This window comes from Nycticebus coucang, chromosome 18 (genome assembly GCF_027406575.1).
Source record: "Nycticebus coucang isolate mNycCou1 chromosome 18, mNycCou1.pri, whole genome shotgun sequence".
NCBI classification, from domain to species: Eukaryota; Metazoa; Chordata; class Mammalia; order Primates; family Lorisidae; genus Nycticebus; species Nycticebus coucang.
Window position 1 is genome coordinate 33,939,172 of NC_069797.1, and position 26,549 is coordinate 33,965,720.

A 26,549-nucleotide genomic window follows, 5' to 3' on the forward strand; every position below is an offset into this window, starting at 1 on the left:
TTCTCCAAACATCTTTCCAAAAGGAACGTATTAGTTTGCATTCCCACCAGAATGTAGAAGTGTTCCCTTTTCTCCACAACCATGCTAACATCTCTCTGGTTTTGGGATTTTGTGATGTGGGCTAATCAAAAGTACTTTGAGTCAGATGATATCTCAAAGTACTTTTGATTTGCATTTTTCTGATGATTAAGGATGATGAGCATTTTTTCATATGTGTGTAGGCCATGAGCCTGTCTTCTTCAGAGAAGTTTCTCTTCAAGTCTCTGGCCCACACTTGGGATCACTTGTTCTTTTCTTGCTAGTACGTTTGAGTCCTCTGTGGATTCTGGTTATTAAATTGTTGTTGGAGACATAACCTGCAAATATCTTCTTCCATTCTGAGGGCTGTCTTCTTGCTTTGCTTACTGTGTTTTTGGCTGTGCAGAAGCTTTTTAGTTTGATCAGGTCCCAGTAGTGTATTTTTGATGCTGCTTCAATTGCCCGGGGGGTTCCACCTCATAAAATATTCACCCAGGCCGATTTCTTCAAGAGTTTCCCCTGTACTTTCTTCTAGTATTTTTATAGTTTCATGTCTTAAGTTTTAATCTTTAATCCAATGAGGGTCCATCTTAGTTAATGGTGAAAGGTGTAGGTCCAGTTTCAGTCTTCTACAGGTTGCCGGCCAGTTCACCCAGCACCATTTGTTAAATAGGGAATCTTTTCCCCACTGAATGTTTTTAATTGGCTTGTCAAAGATTAAATAACAGTAAGCAGCTGGGTTCATCTCTTGGTTCTCTATTCTGTTCCATACATCTACCTCTCTGTTTTTGTGCCAGGACCATGCTGTTTTGATCACTATCTATTTATAGTATAGTCTGAAGTCTGGTTGCGTAATTACTCCTGTTTTGTTTTTATTTCTGAGTAATGTCTTGGCTATTTGAGGTTTTTTCTGATTCCATATAAAACAAAGTGTTACTTTTTTTAAGATCTTTAAAGTATGACAGTGGAGCTTTAATAGGGATTGCATTAAAATTGTATATTGCTTTGGGTAGTATGGACATTTTAATAATGTTGAGTCTTCCCAGCCATGAGCATGGTCTGTTTTTCCATATGTTAACATCTTCAGCTATTTCTTCTCTTAGAGTTTCATCATTCTCTTTATAGAGATCTTTCACGTCCTGAATTTCCGTCTTTTTAAAAGACTGTTTTGATTATTCTTTGCTAGGAAATACATTTTACAATTTTATTAGCACAGAGTTGTTTGTAATATTTATGTATTTTTACTTATATATAAAGATTATATTTACTCAAAATAGTTCTCTTCTAATTATCTTCACTATCCATGTTTAGAACTCTTTTCTTGGCTTGGCACCTATAGCTCAGTGGTTAGGGCGCCAGCTACATATACTGGGGCTAGTAGGTTCACACCCGGCCCAGGCCTGCTACAATGACAACAACAACAAAAAAATAGCTGAGCATTGTGGCGAACACCTGTAGTCTCAGGTACTTGTGAGGCTGAGGCAAGAGAATCACTTAAGCCCAAGAGTTAGAGGTTGTTGTGAGCTGTGACGTTACAGCACTCTACTGAGGGCAACATAGTGAGACTCTGTCTCAAAAAAACAAAACAAACAAACAAAAAAACCCCCAACTCTTTTCTCATTTCTCATTTTCCTCATTCATATTTAATATTTATTGATGTTGAACACCTTAACTTTTTTCTACCATTTAAAATTTTCCATTTCATTAATTTTAGCTTTCATTTTATTTATATTTTATTTCTAGAGAAAATGCCTTAGTTTGTCTATTTTCAATTTTTTAAAAAGTTGTAAAGTATCTGTAAGGCTTACAGTTTTCTTTTTAGTTGCAGCAGTTCTTTACATATCGTGGCTATTAACCCCTTAACAGATTACATAATTTGTAGATATTTTCTCCCATTTTATGGATTGCTTTTTCATAACACTGGCAATGTTTTGTTTTGTTTAGAGATAGAGTCTCACTCTGTTGCCCTGGGTGGAGTGTCATGGTGTCATAGCTCACAGCAACCTCAAACTCTTGGTCTTAAGTGATCTTCTTGCCTCAGCTTCCCAAGTAGCTGGGACTATAGGCATCCGCCACAATGTCTAGCTAGTTTTTGTATTTTGTATTTTTAGTAAAGATGGGGTCTTGCTCTTGCTCAGGCTGGTCTTGAACTCCTGAGCTCCAACAATGCACCCACCTTGCCCTCTCAGAGAGCTAGGATTACAGGGGTGAGCCACCGCACCCAGCCAGCAGTGTCCTTTTATACAAAAGGTTTTTAATTTTGATAAAGTCAAATTTATCTATTTTTCTTTTGTTGCCTGTTTTTTTGCTATCATATCTAAGAAATCATTGCCAAATCCTGTGTGGAAAAGATTTTCCCCTGTGTTTTTTTCTATAGTTTTAGCTGTTAAGTTTAGGTGTTTGTATATGGTATAAGGGAAGCATCGAACTTCCTTCTTTCTTGTGTATATTCAGTTTTCCTATCATGATTTATTGAAAAGACTGTCCTTTCTCCATTGAATGATCTTGGCACCTTGTCAAAAACCATTTGGCTGTATGTGCAAGGGTTTCTTTCTAGTCTGTTATATTAGTCTGTATATCTGACCTTATGCCAGTATCACATTGTTTTGATGACTATAGCTTTGTAGTTAGTTTTGAAATCAGAAAATGTGAGTCTTCCAACTTTGATTTTTTTTCAAAATTGTTTTGGCTATTTGGTATCCCTCAAGGTTCCATATGACTCTTAGAATGGGTTTTTCTATTTCTGTAAAGCATGCTGTTGGGATTTTGATTCTGTTAAATCTGTGTATTGCTTTGGGTAGTATTGTTACTTTACTGTTAAGTCTTCCAATCCGTGAATGTAGGATGTCTTTCCATTTAATATGTATGTTTTCTTTAATTTCTTTCAGCAATGTTTTGTAATTTTTATTGTACAAGTCTTTCACCTCCTTAATTAATTCCTAAGTATTTTGTTTTTTCAGGCTATTATAAGAGGCTTTTTTCTCTTTTTTTATTAACATTTTTATTTTGTTTATTTTTATTTATTTTTGCAGTTTGTGGCCAGGGCCAGGTTTGAACCTGCCACCTCCTGTATATGGGGCCAGTGCCCTACTCCTTTGAGCCACAAGGCGTTATTTTCTTAATTTTCTTTTTGAATTGTTCATTCCTAATATATGGAAATCCAACTGATTTTTATATGTTGTCTTTTGTGTTCTGCAACTTTGCTGAATTTATTCACTGTAACAGTGTTTTTGGTGTGTGCATATTTAGATATTTCTACAAATATGATCGTGTCATCTATGAACAGAGAAAAATTTTACTCCTTTTTTTCTAATTTGGATAATTTTACTTCTTTTTCTTGCCTAATTGCTCTCTCTAAAACTTCCAGGACTATGTTGAATAAAAGTGACAAAAGTAGGTACCCTTACTCTGTTCCTGATTTTCAGGGAAAAGCTCTGTCTTTCATCATTGAGTATGTTGTTAGCTGTTGGGTTTATAATATGGCCTTTATCATGTTAAGGAAATTTCTGTTCCTAGTTTGAATGTTTTTATCATGAAAGGGCATTGAATTTTGTCAAATGTTTTTTCTCTACTATATTACATTGATTTTTTTTTTTTTATTGTTGCTGTTTGTGCTCTTGGAATAAGTCCCACTGTCATGATGTATAGTCCTTTTATTATGCTACTGAATTTAGTTTACTGTTTTTTATTGAAGATTTTTTTCATCAGTATTCCTAAGGGGTATTGGTCTGGTATCAGGGTAGTGCTAGCTTCATAGAATGAGTAGGTAAGTTCCCCTCTCTTTTAGTTTTGAAAGTGTTTGAGAGAAATGGTGATAATTCTTATTTAAATGTTTGTTAGAATTCACTAGCAAAGCCATCTAGTCCTGGGCTTTTCTTTGGAGGTTTGCATTACTGATTTAATCTCTTTACTTGTTAAAGTTTTATTCGTATTTCCTTTTTATTCAGTTTTTGGCTGGGGCTGGGTTTAAACCCACCACCTCTGGCATATGGGGCCGGTACCCTGCTCCTTTGAGCCACAGGCACTGCCCCATATTTTCTATTTTTTGATGAGATAGTTTTAGTAGATTATGTTTATAGCAATTTGTCCATTTTGTCCAGGTTATCCAATTTATTGGCATATAATTTTTTGGAATACTGTTTTATAACTCCATAGACCGTAGGCAAAGCAATATAATATTTTAGTGTTCTAAGATAATATCAAAAAGAGGATATGATGAACTGAATTCAAAGTTGAGAAGTCAGCTATCTTGTTGGGGAAGGGCTGCCTTTTTTTTTTTTTTTTTTTTTTTTGAGACAGTCTCACTATGTCGTCCTCTGTAGGTGCTGTGCTGTCACAGCTCACAGCAACCTCAAACTCTTGGGCTTAAGCAATTCTCTGCCTCAGCCTCCTGAGTAACTGGGACTACAGGTGCTCGCCACAACACCCGGCTATTTTTTGGTTGCAGTTGTCGTTGTTTAGCAGGCCTGGGCCTGGCTCGAACCCACCAGCCTCAGCGTATGTGGTCGGCACCACTGAGCTATGGGCACTGCCCAGGACTGCTTCTTACACTGCTTTAATAATTCAATAAAGCAAGCAGAGAACAGAGTCTGATTTTTTAGATTTCAGAAACATTTAAATGATGGTAATTACTTCAATTATGAAATTGAAAACCACAAGTATGCATTATTCATTCTTTATAGTATGAGTTTTAGAGGCTGTTAATTTGTTATTATATTATATAAATCTGAAATAGAAGAAATTTCATGTTACTCAGTGGCTATATTTGAATTCTGTAGAAGTTGTTTCTGGACAGTCTACGCAAAGCACTTGCGGGCCATGGAGGAAGTAGGCAGCTGACAGAAAGTGCTGCAATTGCCTGTGTCAAACTCTGTAAAGCCAGTACTTACATCAATTGGGAAGATAACTCCGTCATTTTCCTACTAGTTCAGTCCATGGTGGTTGATCTTAAGGTAATTTGCTTATCATTTCTCTACTACAAATTTTAAGAAAAGTAAAAGAAAAATAATTTTCTAGTTTAAGTATTACGTCAATGATCATCGCTAACACTAAAGTTCTGAATCATCTTTGATAGATAAGAAGTTCATAGGACTTGGCTTTTGTTATTACTGTGTTCATTAACCTAGATGGATAGAGAATATGATGAAGACACAGAATTAACCAGTTAAGTGAGCATAATGTACAGACTTGCGTTTAAAATAATATGGCCTGAAAGGGCCTGAAAGGAATCGTGTGTAGTGTAGGAAGAATTAACGTCAGACTGATGAAGCACAGTATTGGCTCTTTGTGCTTTTTCTAGCAGCTGAATTTTACTATCGAGGTAATGTGATGATGTTAGTTTCAAATTAGTAAAGAAATGCTGTATGGCTATTTAAAGGCTTTTGTTTTCTGTTGGGATTTTTTTAATAGAACCTACTTTTTAATCCAAGTAAACCATTCTCAAGAGGTAGTCAGCCTGCGGATGTGGATCTGATGATTGACTGCCTGGTTTCTTGCTTTCGTATAAGTCCTCACAACAACCAACACTTCAAGGTGAGAGCACCAACTATGTTTACTGATGCTGGTATCCTTTATAAATGTAAAAAGGCCAGAGAGACACTCTTATCAGTAGTTATCAATATTATATATTTGATTTTTCAAGACCTTGAAAATTTTATATTTTAAAAACTGCTGTTCTTTTTGTCTTCACATGTGTTAGTGAATAATATTCTTATAGAAATAACCTACTGCTTTTTCTTTCCTCTGTAGATCTGCCTGGCTCAGAATTCACCATCTACATTTCACTATGTGCTGGTAAATTCGCTCCATCGAATCATCACCAATGTAAGTCCAAAAGGTATTGCTAAATTACTAAAAAATTTTTTTCTTTCTTTGTGTGTGTGTGTTTTTCTTTTTAAGAAAGATGCTCAATTTTCAAAAAGGTTCTGAACTTAGATATATGTTATAGGAAAATTTCTCCCAGGTGGTTATCTCTGCTAATTAAGACACATTTATATTTCTCATAGTCAATCTTGACCCGAGGGACCTACTGAGAAAGTTGGAGTTGATAAGATTTTTTTGAAATACAAAGCCTAAAACATGTTATTTAAATAGGCATCTTTGAGAATAATGCCACTGAAAACATAATTTGATAATTTTATTTTAAAGTTCATCATATGTTATTTGAACACTCTTAGCTCTTTCACAGCATTTGATACATTAACTTGTCACCTTGCCATATAGGTTAAAAGGTATAGTAGTTATGTTGTAGTCCAGCCCGGCTCATTTACAAAGTGATGAGACCATTTTGTACCTTTCAATTCTTCTAAAACAAAATGAAATATTTACACACTTAAAAAGAGGTATTCACAAGTTATAAAAGCTTATCAGACAAAATAAGTTAGCTCATTAAAAGATACTTGTGAAACCTTCAGTTCTGATGTGGGTACCTTAAATAGAAAGATAGCAAAACCTTATCAGATTAGGACTATGGATTTTTAAATTCTGTTCTAATTAGAAACATTATGAATGACCATGTTTTGAAGATTGTCAGGTTTTTATAGTTTCACATTTATGGTTGATAGATATTCACAATTACATGTAAATTTGATAACTTTTTCCTGTTTTCCTCCCATAAAAGGAGTGTTGATTGTTCTTTTAAATTTTTGAGATGGGGTCTCATTTTTTGAGATGGGATCTCTCTCTACTCAGGTTGGTCTTGAACTCGTGAGTTCAAGCAATCCATCTTCCTGGGCCTCACAGAGATCTAGGATTACAGGCGTGAGCTACCACATCCAGCCAGGAGTGTTAATCATTGATAAGTTAGTATGTTTTCCTGTTTTTTTTACTTTATTTATATTTTTTATTGTTAATCTGTATATTTTTCCCAAAATATTTTTTTTTTTTTTTTTTTATTGTTGGGGATTCATTGAGGGTACAATAAGCCAGGTTGTTTTCCTGTTTTTAATCAAATTCTATTTAAGATCATCTCTAGTGAGTTGAAAATGTCCTCTATTTGCATTGAATATATTAAAATAAAATAAATGCAGCCCATATTTTATCAATTTCTGCAGTGGAAAAATAACTATTGAAAGCTGTTTAGTGAAACATTTAGAAGAGTTTTTCTCAACAGGGTGTTAGTAGCATTTTTGGAGAGCTGTTCTTTGTTGTACAGAGCTGCCTTGTACATTGCTGGACATTTAGCATTTCTGGACCGCGTTTCATTAAATGCCAGTTTTGCTCCATCCCTCTACCCCCAATCACTGTGAATGATAAAAAATCTACCTGTCAGGTACAATGTGCACTCGTTTGGTGACAGATACACTGGAAGCCTTGACTTCAGCATTGTACAATTCATGCATGTAACAGAAAAAGAAAACTTGTGCCATGTAAGTCTGTTGAATTAAAAATAAATAAGCAGACAAATGCCTGAGGCAATGATGATAACCTCCCTTAGTTGAGGATCACTGAGTTAAAATATAGATAGAAGTAACATTGACTTTTCTTTGTTCCCAAAGGAAAAGTTTAATGAGTATGATTGTAAATAAGGTATGTTTGTATTAAAAACATTTTTTAAAAATTATTGTACTTTTGCCAGTGTAACAAGCCAGGACATTGTGGGTTCAGGGTTTACTTTTGAGGCCATCAAAAAAAAAAAAAAAAAAAAAAGGTTTTTTTCCTCCCTTGGGTTTATGTGTAAGTGTAATTCAGAAATAAAATAATATTACTTGTTTCCCCTTTGGCTTATGTATTCCATTTATTAGAGTGGATGGTTTTTCATAAATGCTTACAATTTGTATTTAATAAAGCCAAGAATATACTTTTTGATACTTTGTGGCTAGTTACTTTAATTGTGAAATATTTTTGTCTACAATTGAATATATAGAGCACTTTCAAGCATGGACTTGGCACTGCTGTAAGTGGCTGAGCTGCTCCTTTCTGGGTTTCAAGCATGCCTGGAGTGGTACTTCATGCATGCCTCAGTGTACTTGGTGAAAGTGGTTGTGCATCCTCCTATTCTCTAACGAGTACTGCATGTGTGAAGGATGGAGTTTGTCTGTTTCAGAAGTGAAGTCAGTATGAAAATTGGTTTATAAAGAAAAGTGATATTGACTAATTTTAAATGTTAAGCATCAGTAACTGTTTAGCTTGAAAAGGAACATACGTATATTAGTTCAAAGCATCTTTTAAAGTTATGCCTTTATGATACTTAGTCATTATAGATTGCTTGATAAGTTGTTTCTTTTTAGGGTTTTTCCTTCATTTAGTTTGAGGTTAATAGATAATGAATCTGAAGTACTTCTGACTGAAAAGGACTATTTATAAAGTAAATATGCAGATTTATGAGATTGACTATTACACAATCTCACAGAAGACATTTATTATGGAAATATTTTATGCCTTGAAAGCACATTAAATTTTTTTAAGAGGACTCCTGATCTTAAATTCATTCGTACTGTTAAAATTCCTTTTAAAATGATTCTTGGTTCAATGAACCTCATAAATTCTCTTCTCCCAGGGTTCTTTAGCCAGTTTACACATTTAAAAAAAATTACCACATTCTCAAATAATGGAAATGTTTTACTGATGAGTTTTGGAGGGTTTATGTAGAAGTAGTAATGGTGCTGGACTGTTACTTTACTTTTGTAAAACTTATACTCAGTTGATTAAGTACTCTATTTGATAAAGTCCAAAACATTCCAGTGTTTCTTCTTAGGAAGTGTTAAAGTATATTTGAATTTTATTATAATGCAAGTTTTTAACAGTTTCTAAAATGGTACTTAACACCGTCACCTTTTTTGTTATGATATGACATAAGAGTCAAATTATAGTTTTAAGATCTGTGTCATATGCTCAATCTTTATATGCTTCCTTAGGATAAATTAGATACATAACTGGGGAATTTAAAAAGTAATATACACATATGAGCCAGTTAACCATCACTGGTATATGCTGTAGATGGTATAGTACTTTATTTCTGTTTTTTCCTTATGGCATTTTATTGTAGTTTACTTATGGATAGCTTGCATATTGAGAATGAGATGGTCTCTTTCTACTGAGATGTAGTTGAAGGGATTATTTCCAAGGCATTTGAAGGTTATTTAATCTCTTGAGGAATTGCTACATAATTTGCTCATATAAGTATTGCCACTTGGCAGTAAACTTAGTATTTTCAAGGAAAAAAAAGAATAAATATACTTTAATTGACTGGTTTTCAGAAAGGACGAGTTTATTAACTGCTCAGAATACTAAAATTTTTCACTAACTACAAGGTGTCTATTTTTTAGTACCTTTTTGAAAATGTATCTTTTACTTTAAAATGAATGAATGAATGTTTTATGAAAAATGAAAATTATTAAAATAACTAAATCTTAAGGCAGAAAGTTAATTTATAGGGTACACCTGGTACCACAATACAGTTTCAAGAGCTATCAGAAATGACACCGTAGTTTGGATAGGATGTTATATAGAATGCATTTCTCTTTATTAGTTTCTGACAAGATTTTACAAGGTCTTTAAAATGAGGAGAACCCTTCACTCAAAAACTTTGTAGTTGTTTGTCTTTTTGTTACTTTAACCTGATGAATACAAGTTGTATAATTTAGTAAATATAAGGAAATAGCATCAAGTTATATTATCTTAAACCGTATAATATATTAAAATATAAGGAAATCAAGTTAGTATTGGTTGCTTTGGGCCAATCAGATGATCAGATTGCACAAAGTATGTGGGATCATATTTTTACAGCTTTGGGATACCTTTCTGAGTGGAGTTCAGTATTCAAACTATGTATTGTGTCAATGTCTTAACACAGTAATTAAGTAAGTGAGGTGAAGGCTATGTTAACCAGTTCGAAGTAAGCATTCCAAATTGTATGTAAAATCAGCACATTGTACCCCATAAATTCATTAATATACACAGTTATGATTTAATAAAATTGTTAAGAGTTTAAAAAATTCATACTATGTATCATAAATTTGTTTTTTATTTTACTATCCAATAAATAGAGCATGTAATCCATAGTTTTGGTTTAAGATACTATAACTTGATGCTAGTCAAAATATTCTGAGAATTATGAATAAAGACATTAAATGGTGAGTAGGGCATGGGCCCCATATACAGAGGGTGGTGGGTTCAAACTCAGCCCCGGCCACATGACAACAAAAAAATAGCCAGGCGTTGTGGCGGACGCCTGCATTCCCAGCTACTTGGTAGGCTGAGGCAAGAGAATCGCCTAAGCCCAGGCATTGGAGGTTCCTGTGAGCTGTGATGCCACAGCACTCTACCGAGGGTGATAAAGTGAGACTCTGTCTTAAAAAAAAAAGAAAGAAAGACATTAAATGTTGAGATTTTAATTAGCTTAGTTTTGAATGAAAAAGAATCTAAGAATGGAATGTATAGCTATTAAAACCCCCTTATCTACTATTTGAACATGTAGGATGTCCATAAAATCCATGTTTGGTTTAAAATAACTATTTTATATTGTATGCAAACTTTATGGACACCCTGTATTGTTCTTCCAGATGTTTCTTATAATACGAGTATTATAAATTGGAAACATTTTAAGTTCTGTATTATGAATACTCTACACATGTCGTGAAAATTCATCCATTCATTTTTGTATTAATAGACAAACTTTATAGAGTTAGTGATTTTCGTAATTGTCATTTTTTTGTAATATATCAGCTCATTCATTTTGAAGTAAAAGTTAGACACTTTCAAATAAAATAGACACTGAAAACTAGACATCAAAGCTGAACAGGTTAAACTGAAATAGAAAATATGTGTGTAAAATAATTAAAAATACTTAGCTAGGATTAGTTTGTCTTTGTTTATGGTGATTGTTAGTCTCTCATGTATTGTGCCATCTTTGCATATCAATTTAAGTTTATAGATTTACTTATAGCTTTATCTCATTTGCAAATGCAGTTATTGTTGTTTGTAAGCATATAAGTAATGGTTTCCTACATATTCTTTCAATATTGTGTTGGGCCACTGATCTCTTTTAAAGCTGTGATAATAGCATTCTTGTCTGGGGAAATATATATCATATATGCATGTGTTTCAGAAATGTGTAAAACATTAAACTTTAAAAACAAAAAGATTGGCTATGGAATGAACTCTAAAGGTTTTGTTTTTCAAATTCAATAGCTTATCAGTGAGGACAGAGTCTCACAGACATATGCTTGTGAAGTGGACAAATTGTCTCATGCTCATTATTATATTTTAAAATATAATATGTATGGGTTAGTGTTTGAATTAAAGACACCATTTGGAGACTTTGGAAATCATGGTGTGTGTTTGCATGGTCTTAGAAAGTTTCTAACAGAAGAACAAAACAAAACCATAATGGCAATCAGAGCATAAGGCTCATATAACTTTGTACTTTTTCTTCCTTATGGTCTTTTTTTTCTCCAGTCTGCATTGGATTGGTGGCCTAAGATTGATGCTGTATATTGTCACTCAGTTGAACTTCGAAATATGTTTGGTGAAACACTGCATAAAGCAGTGCAAGGCTGCGGAGCACACCCAGCAATACGAATGGCACCGGTAAGATAAGTCATGAATTCTGGGTATCACTTTCTTTCTATTGCATTTTTAGTGTCTTTATCCCATTCCTGCTGCTTTGATTAGAGAATCTAATGGGCCCATCATCTCCTGTAAATGTTGTAGTATGTTGTATGTTGCAATATTGTTGAATACTAATGTTTGTTTTCTACTGTTTCAGTGAGTTGAACTTATTTTTCTTAGAGAAATTTTCTCATAAAATGCTGATAAAGTCTTAGTGATTATCACCTTTTTCTTTTTAAAGTTTCTTCTTCCTCCAACTTATGACTAAAAATATTTTGATTAGCTTCTAACCTTTTGGGGATGAATAAGGGAAGCTGACTCCTGGGTTAAAGCTAATGTTACTGGTAATGCACATTTTAGCTCTTTGGATATTGAATATTACACATAGGAAATTAGGAATGAAATTTAGGATTTTTATTTAAAATAAAAAATTTCAAATTTTAGCAAATATGCTTAGAGGATTTAAAAATGGTAGGTACTTTGATATTGGAGGTTCAACTGGGTCTAAACTTAATAAAAGAAGATTATTTTCAAATTAGGTATTCCAACACATTACTCTTAATGTGGAATTTTAAAACTCGTATGGAGCCGGATGCAGTGGCTCATGCCTATAATCCTAGCACTGTTGGGGGCTGAGACAGGAAGATCACTTGAGCTCAGGCCTTCGAGACTAATTTGAGCAAGAGTGAGACCCCATCTCTGCAAAAAATAGAAAAATTAGCTGGGTGTTGTGGCGAGCGCCTGTCGTCCTAGCTACTCAGGAGGCTGAGGCAGGAGGATCACTTTAGCCCAGGGGTTTGAGGTTGCTGTGAGCTAGGCTGACACCATAGCACTCTAGCCTGGGCATCAGAGTGAGACTGTCCCAAGAAAAAACAAAAACAAACAGAAAACCCTCAACAAAACCTCCAGATACTAGCCGGGCGTTGTGGCGGGCGCTTGTAGTCCCAGCTGCTCGGGAGGCTGAGGCAAGAGAATCGTGTAAGCTCAAGAGTTAAGAGGTTGCTGTGAGCCGTGTGACGCCGCGGCACTCTGCCCGAGGGCGGTACAGTGAGACTCTGTCTCTACAAAAAAAAAAAAAAAAAAAACCTCCAGATACAAAAAACTCACATGGAATCAATTTAAACAGATAATTATCAGATCGCGTAAGTCGTTTCTTTGGTATTTATGTATAGCAAGAGTATTATACCTGGCAACTCTTGACATTGATTGGTGGTACTTTGTCTTCTGCTTCTTATTTTCTGTTCTTATTGGCTGCTGTCGCTCACATGATCAGATGCCAACCAGTCATTGTTTTGCATGGCAGTGGGCTTCTGTGGTTGTAAGTATGACCCATTGTAACTACCTCAGAAAAGTCCTTAGTCGAAAAAGCTTCTTTGACTTTTCTGTGTATAGTTACTATTATAGTCACATTTTATCATTTCAAATGAGGATACAGCATGTCACCAGTTAGTTTTATCTATTAAAATTGCCATTTCACGCTTTGCAGATAATTTAAACAGCTTCCTCCTTGGCATGCTTCCTTTTCTCTAAGTTCCTTTAGTCAATAAAATAGTTTGGTTTTATACAGTTGTGATTCACTCTCATCCAGTTGTCAGTAATTGTTTCCAATGATTGTTTAGATGTTCAGATAGAGAATTTTTCTGTACCATGTATTATGGGATTATTTAGCCTAATCACAGCGAAAAGATCATGGCAGTCAAAGATCATGCCAATGATATTTTATTAAATAAACTTGAAAGTGCAAAGTTATTTTTTACTTTTTTATGATGCCAAGTACTTTATTTTTTAGTAAGTTGAAAAAATTCAACATATGTATAAGTTAATCGGAAGCAAACATAAATAATAACGATTTAAATGTTATTTCACTAGATAACAAAAATTTTTTTAGAAAATTACTTGAAATTGCTTAAAAATTATCTTTTGACCTATTTATACATTCTAAATATCTTCTAGGAAGTTAGAACTTTATTTAAGTATTTATTTTAAATTTACTACCTTCTCTTCTAAAACATGAATGGCCTCCAGTAACAGGAATTGGTGGAAGGTTAATATTCACTTCCTATTTAACTTCAGTATTAAGTTTACCAGCTGTCTATAATTTCTATGCATATGGACTGAAAGAAAATGAATCTAAATTATTCTTTTGAACAAAGGCAAAATCTAATTGGTAGTCTGAACATATTCTCTGTATCTAGAAGTTATTTTACTTTGTAGCACTACGTATTAGCTTGTTCTAAGCACCATCGTTATTTTTTTTTTATTTTTTTATTTTATTTTTATTTTTTTTTTGTGTTTTGTTTTTTTTTGTAGAGACAGAGTCTCACTTTATGGCCCTCAGTAGAGTGCCGTGGCCTCACACAGCTCACAGCAACCTCCAACTCCTGGGCTTAAGCGATTCTCTTGCCTCAGCCTCCCGAGTAGCTGGGACCACAGGCGCCCGCCACAACGCCCGGCTATTTTTTGGTTGCAGTTTGGCCGGGGCCGGGTTTGAACCCACCACCCTCGGTATATGGGCCCGGCGCCTTACCGACTGAGCCACATATAATTAGAGAGGATTTCCTTTCTTGGTCCAAAAACACCTGTGATAAAAATTTAGTTTTTATTTCCAATTATCTGAAAGTACCAATATATATTTTTAAGAATCTTTCTTAAGGTGTTCATATTTGCATATTGTATTTGGGTATGTATATATGAAATCCTCTGTGTGTGTATAATATATATACTTGTGCATAATGGTTAAAGGACAGATTTTTGGCTGATATTTTTGCCAGAGAAAATAATTAGCAAATTAAATAATTTTCTAGAATGAGCAAATTATAGGGTAAATCTCCTCCTTAATTTTTTAAATATATATATATATATATATTTTTTTTTTTTTTTTTTTTTGCAGTTTTTGGCCAGGGCTAGGTTTGAACCCACCACCTCCGGCATATGGGGCCAGCGCCCCACTCCTTTGAGCCACAGGCACTGCCCTATTTTTTTAAATTTTTTTATTGTTGGGGATTCATTGAGGGTACAAGAAACCAGGTTACAATGATAGCATTTGTTAGGTAAAGTCCCTCTTACAATTGTGTCTTGCCCCCAAAAGGTGTGGCACACACCAAGGCCCCACCCCCTCCCTCCTTCCCTCTCTCTGCTCTCCCCTTCCCCCACCCCTACCGTGTCCTTAATTGTCATTAATTGTCCTCATATCAAAATTGAGTACATAGGATTCATGCTTCTCCATTCTTATGATGCTTTACTAAGAATAATGTGTTCCACTTGTAAAGGCTGTAAAGTCTCCATTTTTAAAAATGGCTGAATAGTATTCCATGGTGTACATATACCACAGCTTGTTAATTCATACCTGGGTTGGTGGGCATTTAGGCTGTTTCCACATTTTGGCGATTGTAAATTGAGCTGCAGTAAACAGTCTAGTGCAAGTGTCCTTGTGATAAAAGGATTTTTTCCCTTCTGGGTAGATGCCCAGTAATAGGATTGCAGGATCAAATGGGAGGTCTAGCCTCAGTTCTTAGAGGGTTCTCCATACTTCCTTCCAAAAAGATTGTATTACTTTGCAGTCCGATCAGTAGTGTAAAAGTGTTCCCTTCTCTCCACATGCACGCCAGAATCTACAGTGTTGAGATTTTGTGATGTGGGCCATTCTCGCTGGGGTTAGATGGTATCTTAGGGTGGTTTTGATTTCTCTAATATATAGGGATTTTGAACATTTTTTCATATGTTTGTTAGCCATTCGTCTGTCTTCTTTAGAGAAGGTTCTATTCATGTCTCTTACCCATTGATATATGGGATTGTTGGCTTTCTTCATGTGGATTAATTTGAGTTCTCTATAGATCCTCGTTATCAAGCTTTTGTCTGATTCAAAATATGCAAATATCCTTTCCCATTGTGTAGGTTGTCTCTTTGCTTTGGTTATTGTCTCTTTAGCTGCACAGAAGCTTTTCAGTTTAATGAAGTCCCATTTGTTTATTTTTGTTGTTGCAATTGCCATGGCAGTCTTCTTCATGAAGTCTTTCCCCAGGCCAATATCTTCCAGTGTTTTTCCTATGCTTTCTTTGAGGATTTTTATTGTTTCATGCCTTAAGTTTAAGTCCTTTATCCATCTGGAATCAATTTTTGTGAGTAGAGGAAGGCGTGGATCCAGTTTTAGTCTTTTACATGTGGAATGATATCCAGTTCTCCCAGCACCATTTATTGAATAGGGAGCTTTCCCCCAAGTTATGTTCTTGATTGGTTTATCAAAGATTAGGTTTTTGTAAGATGGTAGTTTCATTTCCTGGTTTTCTTTTCGATACCAAATGTCTATGTCTCTGTTTTTGTGCCAGTACCATGCTGTCTTGACCACTATGGCTTTGTAGTACAGCCCAAAATCTGGTATGGTGATGACCCCAGCTTTGTTTTTATTACTAAGAACTGCCTTAGCTATACGGGGTTTCTTCTGGTTCCATACAAAACGCAGAATCATTTTCTCCAAATCTTGAAAGTACGATGTTGGTATTTTAATAGAATGGCATTGAATAGGTAGATTGCTTTGGGAAGTAAAGCAAAGTAAATGTTGATTCTTCCCAGCCATGAGCATGGTATGTTCTTCCATTTGTTAATATCCTTTCTTAGGATTTCATAATTTTCTTTATAGAGGTCCTTCACCTCTTTTGTTAGGTATATTCCTGGGTATTTCATTTTCTTTGAAACTATGGTGAAGGGAGTTGTGTCCTTAATTAGCTTCTCATCTTGACTGTTATTGGTGTATACAAAGGCAACTGACTTGTGGACATTGATTTTATATTCTGAGACATTACTGTATTTTTTGAAGATGTCCAGGAGTCTTATGGTTGAGACTTTGGGGTTCTCTAAGTGTAAGATCATTTCTTCAGCAAAGAGGGAGAGTTTGACCTCCTTTGCTCCCATTTGGATTCCCTTTATTTCCTTGTCTTGCCTAATTGTATTGGCTAGAACTTCCAGCACTATGTTGAATAGTAATGGTGACAGAGGACAACCTTGTCTGGTTCCAGTTCTAAGAGGAAAAGCTTTCTGTTTTCCTCCATTCAGTAAAATGTTAGCTGTTTTAGCTGTGGGTTTGTCATAGATAGCTTCAATCAGCTTCAGAAATGTGCCACGTTTGCCCCTACTCTTCAGTGTTCTAATTAGAAAAGGATGCTGGATTTTATTATATGCTTTTTCTGCATCTATTGACAGAATCTTATGGTCTTTATTTTTGCTTCTGTTAATATGGTGGATAACGTTTATGGACTTGCGTATGTTAAACCAGCCTTGCATCCCTGGGATGAAGCCTGCTTGATCATGATGTATGACTTTTTTGATGATAAGCTGTAATCTATTGGCTAGGATTTTGTTGAGAATTTTTACATCTATATTCATTGTAGATGAGCGGTCTGAAGTTCTCCTTTTTGGTTGGGTCTTTTTCTGTGTTGGTTGGGTCTTTTTTTGGGTTTGTATCAGGGTGATGTTTGCTTCGTAGAACACGTTGAGGAAGATTCCTTCCTCCTCAATTTTTTGGAATAATTTCTGCAGTACGGGAATAAGCTCTTCCTTGAAGGTTTGATAGAATTCTGGTGTGAAGCCATCTGGACCAGGACATTTTTTTGTTGGAAGCTTTTTATTGCTTCCTTAATCTCAGTGCTTGAAATTGGTCTGTTCAGGAACTCTATTTCTTCCTGGCTAAGTCTAGGGAGAGGGTGTGATTCCAAATATTGATCCATTTTCTTCACATTTTCAAATTTCTGGGCATAGAGTTTCTAGTAGTATCTCTTTTGCATTAGTTGTTATTTCCCCTTTATCATTTCTGATCGAGGTTATTAGAGATTTAATTTTTCTATTTCTAGTCTGGCTAAAGGTTTATCTATTTTTTTTTTTATTCTTTCAAAAAACCATCTCCTTGTTTCATTACTTTTCTCAATGATTCTTTTGTTTTCAATTTCATTGATCTCTGATTTGATTTTGGATATTTCTTTTCTTCTACTGGATTTAGGCTTAGATTGTTCTTTTTCCAATTCCATAAAATGACTTGTGAGTTTCTTGATGCGCTCTCTTTCTGTTTTTCTAATGTAGGCATCTAAAGCGATAAATTTTCCTCTCAAAACTGCTTTTGCAGTATCCCACGGGTTTGGTAGCTTGTGTCTTCATTGTTGTTATGCTCAAGGAAGTTAATGATTTACTGTTTTATTCCTTCCTGCACCCAACTGTCATTCAACAGAAGGTTGTTTAATTTCCATGCCTTTGTGTGGGGTTGAAGGTTTTTGTTGGTGTTGAGTGCCACCTTTAGTGCCTTATGGTCTGAGAAGATACAAGGTAAAAATTCATTTCTTTTGATTCTGTTGAGGTTTGTTTTGTGGCCCAGGATATCATCAATTTTGGAGAATGTTCCATGGGGCAATGAGAAGAATGTATATTCTTTACCTTTGGGATTGAGTGTTCTATATGCATCGATTAAGCACACTTGTTCTAGGGTCTTATTTAAGTCCCTTATATCTTTAATTTCTGTTTATAGGATCTGTCCAGCTCTGTAAGAGGAGTGTTAAAGTCCCCTGTTGTTATGGTATTATAGGATATCATATTGTTCAGACTGAGTAAGGTCTGTTTCAAGAATCTGGGAGCATTTAAATTGGGTGCATAAATACTTAGAATTGCAACATCTTCTTGTATTTTTCCCTTGACCAATATAAAGTGACCATCTTTGTCTTTTTTGACTTTAGTTATTTTAAATCCACATGTATCTGAAAATAAGATTGCAACTCCTCTTTTCTTCTGAATTTCATTTGCCTGAAAAATTGTCTTTCAACCCTTAACTTGGAGTTTTAATTTGTCTTTTGAAGCTAGGTGTGTTTCCTGCAGGCAGCAAATGGATGGCTTGTGTTTTTTAATCCAGTCAGCCAATCCATGCCTCTTCAGTGGGGAATTCAAGTCATTAACATTTATGGAGATAATTGATAAGTGTGGTAGTATTCTATTCATCTTATATTGTGAGAGTCCATTGCTTAGTTTTACCTTTTGCATCAGGGTGGAAGTTAGGTTCTGTCCTTTAATTTCTGAGTTCTTACTTTGCTGCTGATCCATTGTGGTGGTCAGTGTGTAGAACAGGTTGAAGAATTTCCTGTAGAGCTGGTCTTGTTGTGGCAAATTTCCTCAATGTTTGCATATCAGTAAATGATTTGATTTCTCTGTCAATTTTAAAGCTTAGCTTAGCAGGATATAGAATTCTGGGCTGGAAATTGTTCTAGTAGGTGAATTAAAGGTAGATGACCATTGTCTTCTTGCTTGGAAAGTTTCATTAGAGAAGTCTGCAGTCACCCTGATGGATTTGCCCCTGTAGTTCAACTGGCGCTCACTCCTGGCATCTTGAAGAATCATTTCTTTTGTCTTGACTTTGGACGGGTTCATCACAATGTGTCTTGGAGAAGCTCGGTTAGAGTTGAGGCTACCTGGGGTCCGATATCCCTCTGAAAGGAGTGTGTCAGAATCTTTGGTGATATTTTGGAACTTTTCATTTATAATATTCTCTAGTATGGCTTCCATTCCTCTGGGGGCATCTTCTTCCCCTTCTGGAATTCCTATAACTCGTATGTTGGAATGCTTCGTAAAGTCCTATAATTCTGACAGTGAACGTTCTGCTTTCTCTCTCTTCTTTTCTGCCTCTTTAACTATCTGAGTTATCTCAAGAACTTTGTCCTCTACCTCTGAGATTCTTTCTTCTGCCTGGTCTAATCTGTTGCTGATACTTTCCATTGCATCTTTAAGTTCCCTAATTGACTGCTTCAGTTCCTTCAGCTCTGCTATATCCTTTCTATATTCTTACATAGTTCATCTCTTATTTGATTCTGTTTTTGGTTTTCCTTTTGGTTCTTTTCCACTTTATCAGCAGTTTCCTGCACTGTTTCCATCATTTCCTTCATTGTTTTCATCATGTGTATTCTAAATTCCCTTTCTGTCATTTCTAACATTTCTTTATAGGTGGAATCCTCTGCAGTAGCTACCTCACGGTCTCTTGGAGGGCTTGCTCCGGACTGGTTCTTCATGTTGCCAGGAGTTTTCTGCTGATTCTTCCTCATGAGTGATTTCTTTTATGTGTTTCCTTACCCTAATTTTCCTTACACTTTCTCTTGTTCTTTAAGTTGCTGTGCCTGTGGACTAGTCCTTTTGGTACAGGACTAGAAGGATGAGAAGGTTGAAGAGCAAGAAGGGATAAAAGAAAGAAAGAAAAGAAAAAAGAGAAAGGAGAAGGGGTGGGTAAAAGGGAATATTGACAAAAAGAAGAGAGGCACAGAAAGGGAGACAGAGCAATATAGGTGTACAGTAGGGTACTTTGACACAACCTTAAAAAAAACCCCAACCTCTGCCGGTTTGAGTGGTTCCCTTGAGGTCAGCAGCTCTTTGCTAACCTGATCAGACACAGTACCCCATCTCTACCAAGTAGAGAAGAAAGACGAAAATGCTATAAATCAAACCAAAACAAGCAAACAGACGACTTTACGGGATAAAATTGGGGGAAAAACCAAATAATAGGGGTAGAAACAGTAGCAAAAATGAAGTTCTAATTATTGTAAAAGGCAACAATGGGAAATTGTATTTAAACTAGAAAAAAGGAGAAAGAAAAGAAAGAAACAAAAGAAAAATCTATAGGGAAAAGGTTGAAATTAAAAAACAAAACAACAACGAAAAAACAGGAAAACAAAAAACAAAGGAGTATATATATCTTGTTGAATATTGTCTGGGCAACAGGTGATCGTCTGGGGTATGAGATGTTAATCACAATGCTGATACGCCTGGAGGCCTCTGCTGATTTCTCAAACCCCATAGGGTAGAGACCCTAAATCTCTCTTCAGCCCTCTTAAAAGGCACTTTAAACTTCTAAGCTTCGCTAAGCAGAAGCTTTCCCAGGAAAGCGCTCGTGGCTGGGATCCCTGCTGAAGTGGCTATCCACTTAAACCCAGTATGCCAAAACTGGTCTCACTCTGCCCCTGAGGGTTAAGGATGTAAGGGGGCTCAGTATCTAGATTACTACCTCCCACCCTATCCTTGCTCTGTGACCCTGAGGGCAGAGCTTGCCCAGGCAGTTCTCTCACAGTGGCTCTGCCGGGCCCACATCTGAACACCATTAGTTCTGTCCGGCTCAGTGGCTCAGTCTGGGGCCCTAGACAATGCCCAAAGTTCTCCACACTCCTGCCCAAGCTCTCCCAAGGCAGTTCAACTGAGTGCCAAGTCCCAAAACACCAAAACAGCTCACAGGTAAGGCCTTTCCAGTTTGTAGTCTCACTGCTGCTGTATTGACAGCTGCTGGCGGGATTAGACCGAACAAACACACGGATCCCACTTGCCAGTTTTCCACTGTTTTTGTGCTCCTCTTGGGGTCCACAAGTCTCTCACTGACTCCCTGTGTCCTCAAAGGGATGATTATAGGCAGATCCCACCAGCCAGAGATGCCTGGAGTCTTATCTCCCCAGACTCACTGTGCCCAGTCGCAAGGAAGCTGTTATTTGGTTGCCATCTTGCTCAGATCATGAGTAAATAATTTTTTTGTTAAAATTCTAATTAAGAAGTACATTTCTTCTTTAGCAAGTTGTTCCTGACTATATGCATATATACCACTAATGGTTCTGAAATTAAAAGGTGTAAATTTTAAGTAAATTTATTAAGCGAATTTTTGGGGTTTTATATTTCATGTTCAGTAGCCAAGCTAGAACAAAATTTGGATGCTGAGATAAGAGATGACATAATTAAACTAATACGGTTATACACTGCTTAAAGACAGGGATACATGCAAACATCATAGAATGTTCTTACATAAACCTAGATGGTATGGCTGCTCTACACCTTGGTTGTATGGTATAGCCTATTGCTTCTGTGCTACAAACCAGTACAGCATGTTACTATACTGAATATTGTTGGCAGTGGTAACATAATGGTAAGTATTTGTGTATCTAAACATAAAAAATATATACTGCATAAAAGATCAAAATAGTACACCTGCATAAGGCACTTACTGTAAATTGAAGCTTGCAGGAGTGCAAGATGCTTGCTCTGTGAGTCAGTGTGTGGTGAGTGAATGGAAGGCCTAGGTAACATTGCTGTGGACTATTGTAGACTTTTTATAAATGCCATACACTGGAATACACTAAATTTAAAATTTTCTTTCTTCAATAATAAATTCATGTTAACTTACCTTAGTGTTTTAACTTTATAAATTTTAAATTTTTGACTCTTTTGTAAAAAGCACTTCGCTTATTACACGTTGTTACAACTACAAAAATATTTCTCTTGGCCATACTCTGTGGCTTTCTCATGTAATCTAGCTCTACGGGAGCCCAAAGTGGGAGAATCGGTTGAAGCCAGGAGTTTGAGACCAGCCTGGGCAAAAGAGGGATATATCATCTGTCCAAAAAAATTAGCTGGGTATGGTGTTGTGTGCCTGTAGTCCCAGCTACTTGAGAGACCAGGGTGGGAAGATTGCTTGAGCCCAGGAGTTTCGAGCTATAGTGAGCTATGTTGATAGCCCAGGCAACAGCATTAAGATACTGTCTCAAAAAAAAAAAGAAGAAAAAGAAAACCAAAACTATTTTTCTTTGTTCTATAAGATTTTTAGTATTTTTCAAGTGGTTTTTAATATTTTTTTCTTTCTTTGTGTTTTTTACTTTTTTAAACATTTTTGTTGAAAACTAAGACATACGCACATTAGCCTAGGTGAACACAAGGTCAGGATCATCAGTATCGCCATCTTCCCTTCATATCTTACCCCACTGAAAGGTCTTGAGCGGTAATAACAGAGTTGTTTATAACAATGCCTTCTTGCGGAATACCTCCTGAAGGACCTATGTGAGGCTACTTTACAGTTAACTTTTCTTTTAATAAGTAGAGGTACACTCTGGAATAATAATAAAAAGTATAGTATAGTGAATACATAAGCCAGTAACATAATTGTTTTTATCCTTATCAAGTATCATATGCTGTGCATAATTGTATGTACTGTACTTTTATATGAGTGGCAATGCATTAGGTTTATTTACACCAGCATCAACACAAATACCTGAGTAGTACATTGTGTGAGGGCCTTACAATGGCTGTGACATCACCAGGCAAGAGGAATTTTACTTGGAATCTTAGGAGACCACCATATGTGGTCTGTCATTGACTGAAGTGTCATTATGTGGCAAGTGGCTCTGTTTACCTTTTTGGAAGTGATTACTAAATAAAAGGTAATTCTTATATCTGCTAATCATTCTCTGATCTTATCTTCCTGGGCAGTGACTGCATCAGGGAAAAAGAGTTTGTTACACTTCGTTAAATACATCATAGCAAATAAATTTGTTCAATGAAAATTTCCCTTTGGTACAAGGTGAAATACTTCAAATTAAAATGATAAAAAGATAGTTTCATGAGAACACTAAAACCAAAATTCATTAAATACATTTGGTAAAGTATTTGCCTTATAAATATAAAAGTTAATAATATTTGTAAGTTTGGTTATTTGTCTTCTGTAGTGACATTCTTTAGCATAAATGTGCACATTAAATAGCTATTCTTCCCTTTTGAGGATCAAAAACCTTTGGTGTTCTTGAATGTAATAACAAATGCGTTCCCCACACTTAAGCACTGACAATAGTTTGCCGTGTGTTGTAGGTATGCTGCTCCGGTTTGAACTTTAAGTGACAGCTGTTTGCTTGAGCATGTTTCGTACGGTGCATAGATGCTGCATAGTCTTCTATCTCTGTGTTTGCGTATGTGCCCACATAAATGTATCCATTTCAAAAATAGGTATTTTTGTGTGTTTTTAAAGGAAAAGAAATTTTGTAAGAATAGAAAGGTGATATTAGATTTAAAATATAATGTTAAGTTTTTAGCTGAAGAACATGTATAATTATTTTAGTTCATCCTAGTATCTCTGTATTTGAAACACATTTCCCATGATGTAGTCTTTCTGAAAGAGCTCTCTGTTTCATGAATGTTCTTCAGGTGAAATGCATGCATTCTATAACTTAGAAGATGGAATGCCACTAAAAGAAAAAGCAAATTTTATAATTAAACTATTAAATACAGAGATTGCCTATGTAATACATGTTTCATCGACTCTAAGAAGCACTTATTTTTACTCTTCTCTGAAATTGGGGGTGTGTCTTTGTATATATTATACACTTGGTAGTGGGTTTTTCATTCTTTTGGGGACATCAAATAATGATACATCTTACAATGTTGAGTATATGAACTATATGTACATATTTCTGGGAAATAAGTGTTTGTTTAATGAGTTGCCCAGTATATCTATTTGGATAGGACAAATGTTTTTTCTTTATTTAGGTTTTCATATTTTGTAAAATTGTTTGTTATACATAGGAGATTTTTAATGAAAGTATAGTATAGTGAATACTCAGCACTCCTGGAGGCCAAGGCGGGTGGATTGTCTGAGCTTACAGGTTCAAAACCAGCCTGAGCCAGAGTAAGACCCCCGTCTCTGAAAATTTATACTTTAATAGATTTTCATTAAATTTTATACTGATCAAGAATAGTATAAATGGTGTGAAACCAATTTTTGTTAGTTCTTAAGCTTAATAATATTAATCTACTTACTATTGAATATTTCTACTAATACACATTTGGTGCTATAAAATGTATCTATTTTTTCAAATCTTTTTTATAATAAGTTTCTTTTAAAAAGTTGGGTAGCTTTGATCCTGAGTTTTATATTTGATTATTAATAGGTGACACACTGTTTTTGTTTTTTAGAGTCTTACATTTAAAGAAAAAGTAACAAGCCTTAAATTTAAAGAAAAACCTACAGATTTGGAGACAAGAAGCTATAAGTATCTTCTTTTGTCTATGGTGAAACTAATTCATGCAGATCCAAAACTCTTGCTTTGTGTAAGTATTTTCTGTGAAATACCTCAAAATTATTACACTGTTAATTTGGTTTAACTGAAGTGCCAAGACATTGAGGATAATTGTTAGCTAATTGTTACTGATCCTTTCTGATCATACCTAAAACCTTAGACATCTCTATGAAAACTAACTTTTAGAGAATACTAATAGAATTAAATCAACTTCCCTCCCTCCCTTCCTTCCTTCCTCTCACTTTCTTGCCCCAGTAGAGTGCCATGCTGTCATACCTCACAGCAGCCTCAAAATCCTGGGCTCAAGTGACCCTCTTGCCTCCGCCTCCCAAGAAACTGGGACTATAGGTGCCCACCACAATGCCCATTTATTTTTAGAGATGGGGTCTTGCTCTTGCTCGGGCTGGTCTGGAACTTCTGAGTTCAAGCAATCCATCCACCTTGGCCTCTCAGAGTTCTAGGATTACAGGCATGAGCCACCATGCCTAGATCAAATTTTTTAACCTTTTTAATTTCTGTTTTCATTAAGTTAACATACTTTGGTGAGATCATCTGTCCTCACTCTATTACCAGGTTGGGATGGGGGTGGGGATAATGAAGCAACCGTAAGTCACAGTGCTTTCCATAGCTGCACTTGGATGGTAGAATCTCCAGTTGCTGTTGCCAAATAATTTAGCTTTTCTATACCCTTCTTCCTGTTATCAGCCTTCTATTATCACTGGCTCTGCATACAAATACTGTATTGGAAAGAGAAGGTGAAAATGAGGGTAACTCTAAGCTGCCTCGGATGATATTAGAATCCTAAGAATATCACTCTGGTACACAGAGTAATTAGGAACTAATGTACACGAAGCAAAGGAATGATAGTTTTATGTGCAATATGGGTGACTTATTAAATCTCTCTGTGCCTTAGTTTTTTCATCTGAATTATTGGGATAATGGTTCCTACCTCAGACAGGTTAAGAAGATTGAAATAGCACGTTATGTTTTTAGGAACAATGCCTAGTTCGTAACAAGCACTAAATGTTTAGCTGTTGTTACTATCAATAAAATATAATTAATATTAAAATTAGTATTACTAATGCCCCAAATATTGGAATAGTTCTGTATTGTGAAGTTTATAGGATAACATGTTTAACCTTTGTTGAGTTTCTCCCAGTCCCTGGAGAACAGCACCAAGCAAGGTTTCGTATTATTCAGTAGCTGGCTTTTTAAGTACTAAGGTGCTTTCAATTTTGATGGTGCATTTTTCAAATCTAGGGGTTTGTAACTAGATGTCAGTGGTTTCAAGAATTCTGTGAATTCTTGTTATTGAATTTTAAAAAATGCGTATATGTGAATAATTTTTGTGGAAAGAAAGTACGGAGAAAGAATTCCCAGGCAGGGCACGGTGGCTCACGCCTGTAATTCTAGCACTCTGGGAGGCCGAGACAGGTGGATTGCCTGAGTTTACAGGTTTGAAACCAGCCTCAGTCCAAGTGAGACCCTATTTCTAAAAATAGCCAGGTATTGTGCCTATAGTCCCAGCTACGCAGGAGGCTGAGGCAAGGGACTCTCTTGAGTCCAAGAGTTTGAGGTTGCTGTGAGCTGTGATGCCAGGGTACTCTACCAAGGGTGACAAGTGAGACTCTGTCTAAAAAAAAAAACAAAAAAAAAAAGAAGAAGAAGAAAGAAAGAAAGAATTTCCCCTGAAAAATCAGTGACCCCAAAAGGCCTGTGATGTTTTAAATTGTTTGAAAAGCCAATTCAAATTCAGGAGTCTAATGGAACAAATAGTTCCTGGAAAAATTCCATAAAATCTGTCAGTGAGACTCTGTAAAAGTCATGAAGTGTCCTTTTTTTTGAGACAGAGCCTCAAGCTGTCGCCCTAGGTAGAGTGCTGTGGCATCACAGCTCACAGCAACCTCCAACACCTGGGCTCAAGCAATTCTCCTGTCTCTGCCTCACAAGTAGGAGGCACCCGGCACAACGCCCGGCTATTTTTTGGTTGCAGCCGTTGTTGTTTGGTGGACCTGGGCTGGATTCAAACTTGCCAGCTCAGGTGTATGTGGCTCGTGCCTTAGCTGCTTGAGCCATAGGTGCCGAGTCTCATGAAGTGTCCTTATGTGTCACAACTTATTTGTGGCATTATTTCATCATGCAAGC

General features: G+C 35.8%; 1 protein-coding gene across 4 annotated transcripts in view; it reads left to right on the forward strand.

The window, feature by feature from the left end:
• The window catches only part of NF1 (neurofibromin 1), a 308,789-nt gene that overhangs the window by 93,328 nt on the left and 188,912 nt on the right, over positions 1–26,549 (forward strand). For all 4 annotated transcript variants that reach the window (XM_053567657.1, XM_053567660.1, XM_053567661.1 and 1 more), the window contains exons 9-13: positions 4,797–4,970; positions 5,428–5,550; positions 5,767–5,841; positions 11,416–11,547; positions 24,301–24,435. In XM_053567657.1, coding sequence (XP_053423632.1) covers positions 4,797–4,970; positions 5,428–5,550; positions 5,767–5,841; positions 11,416–11,547; positions 24,301–24,435 — 639 coding nt within the window. The remainder of the gene's footprint in view (positions 1–4,796; positions 4,971–5,427; positions 5,551–5,766; positions 5,842–11,415; positions 11,548–24,300; positions 24,436–26,549) is intronic.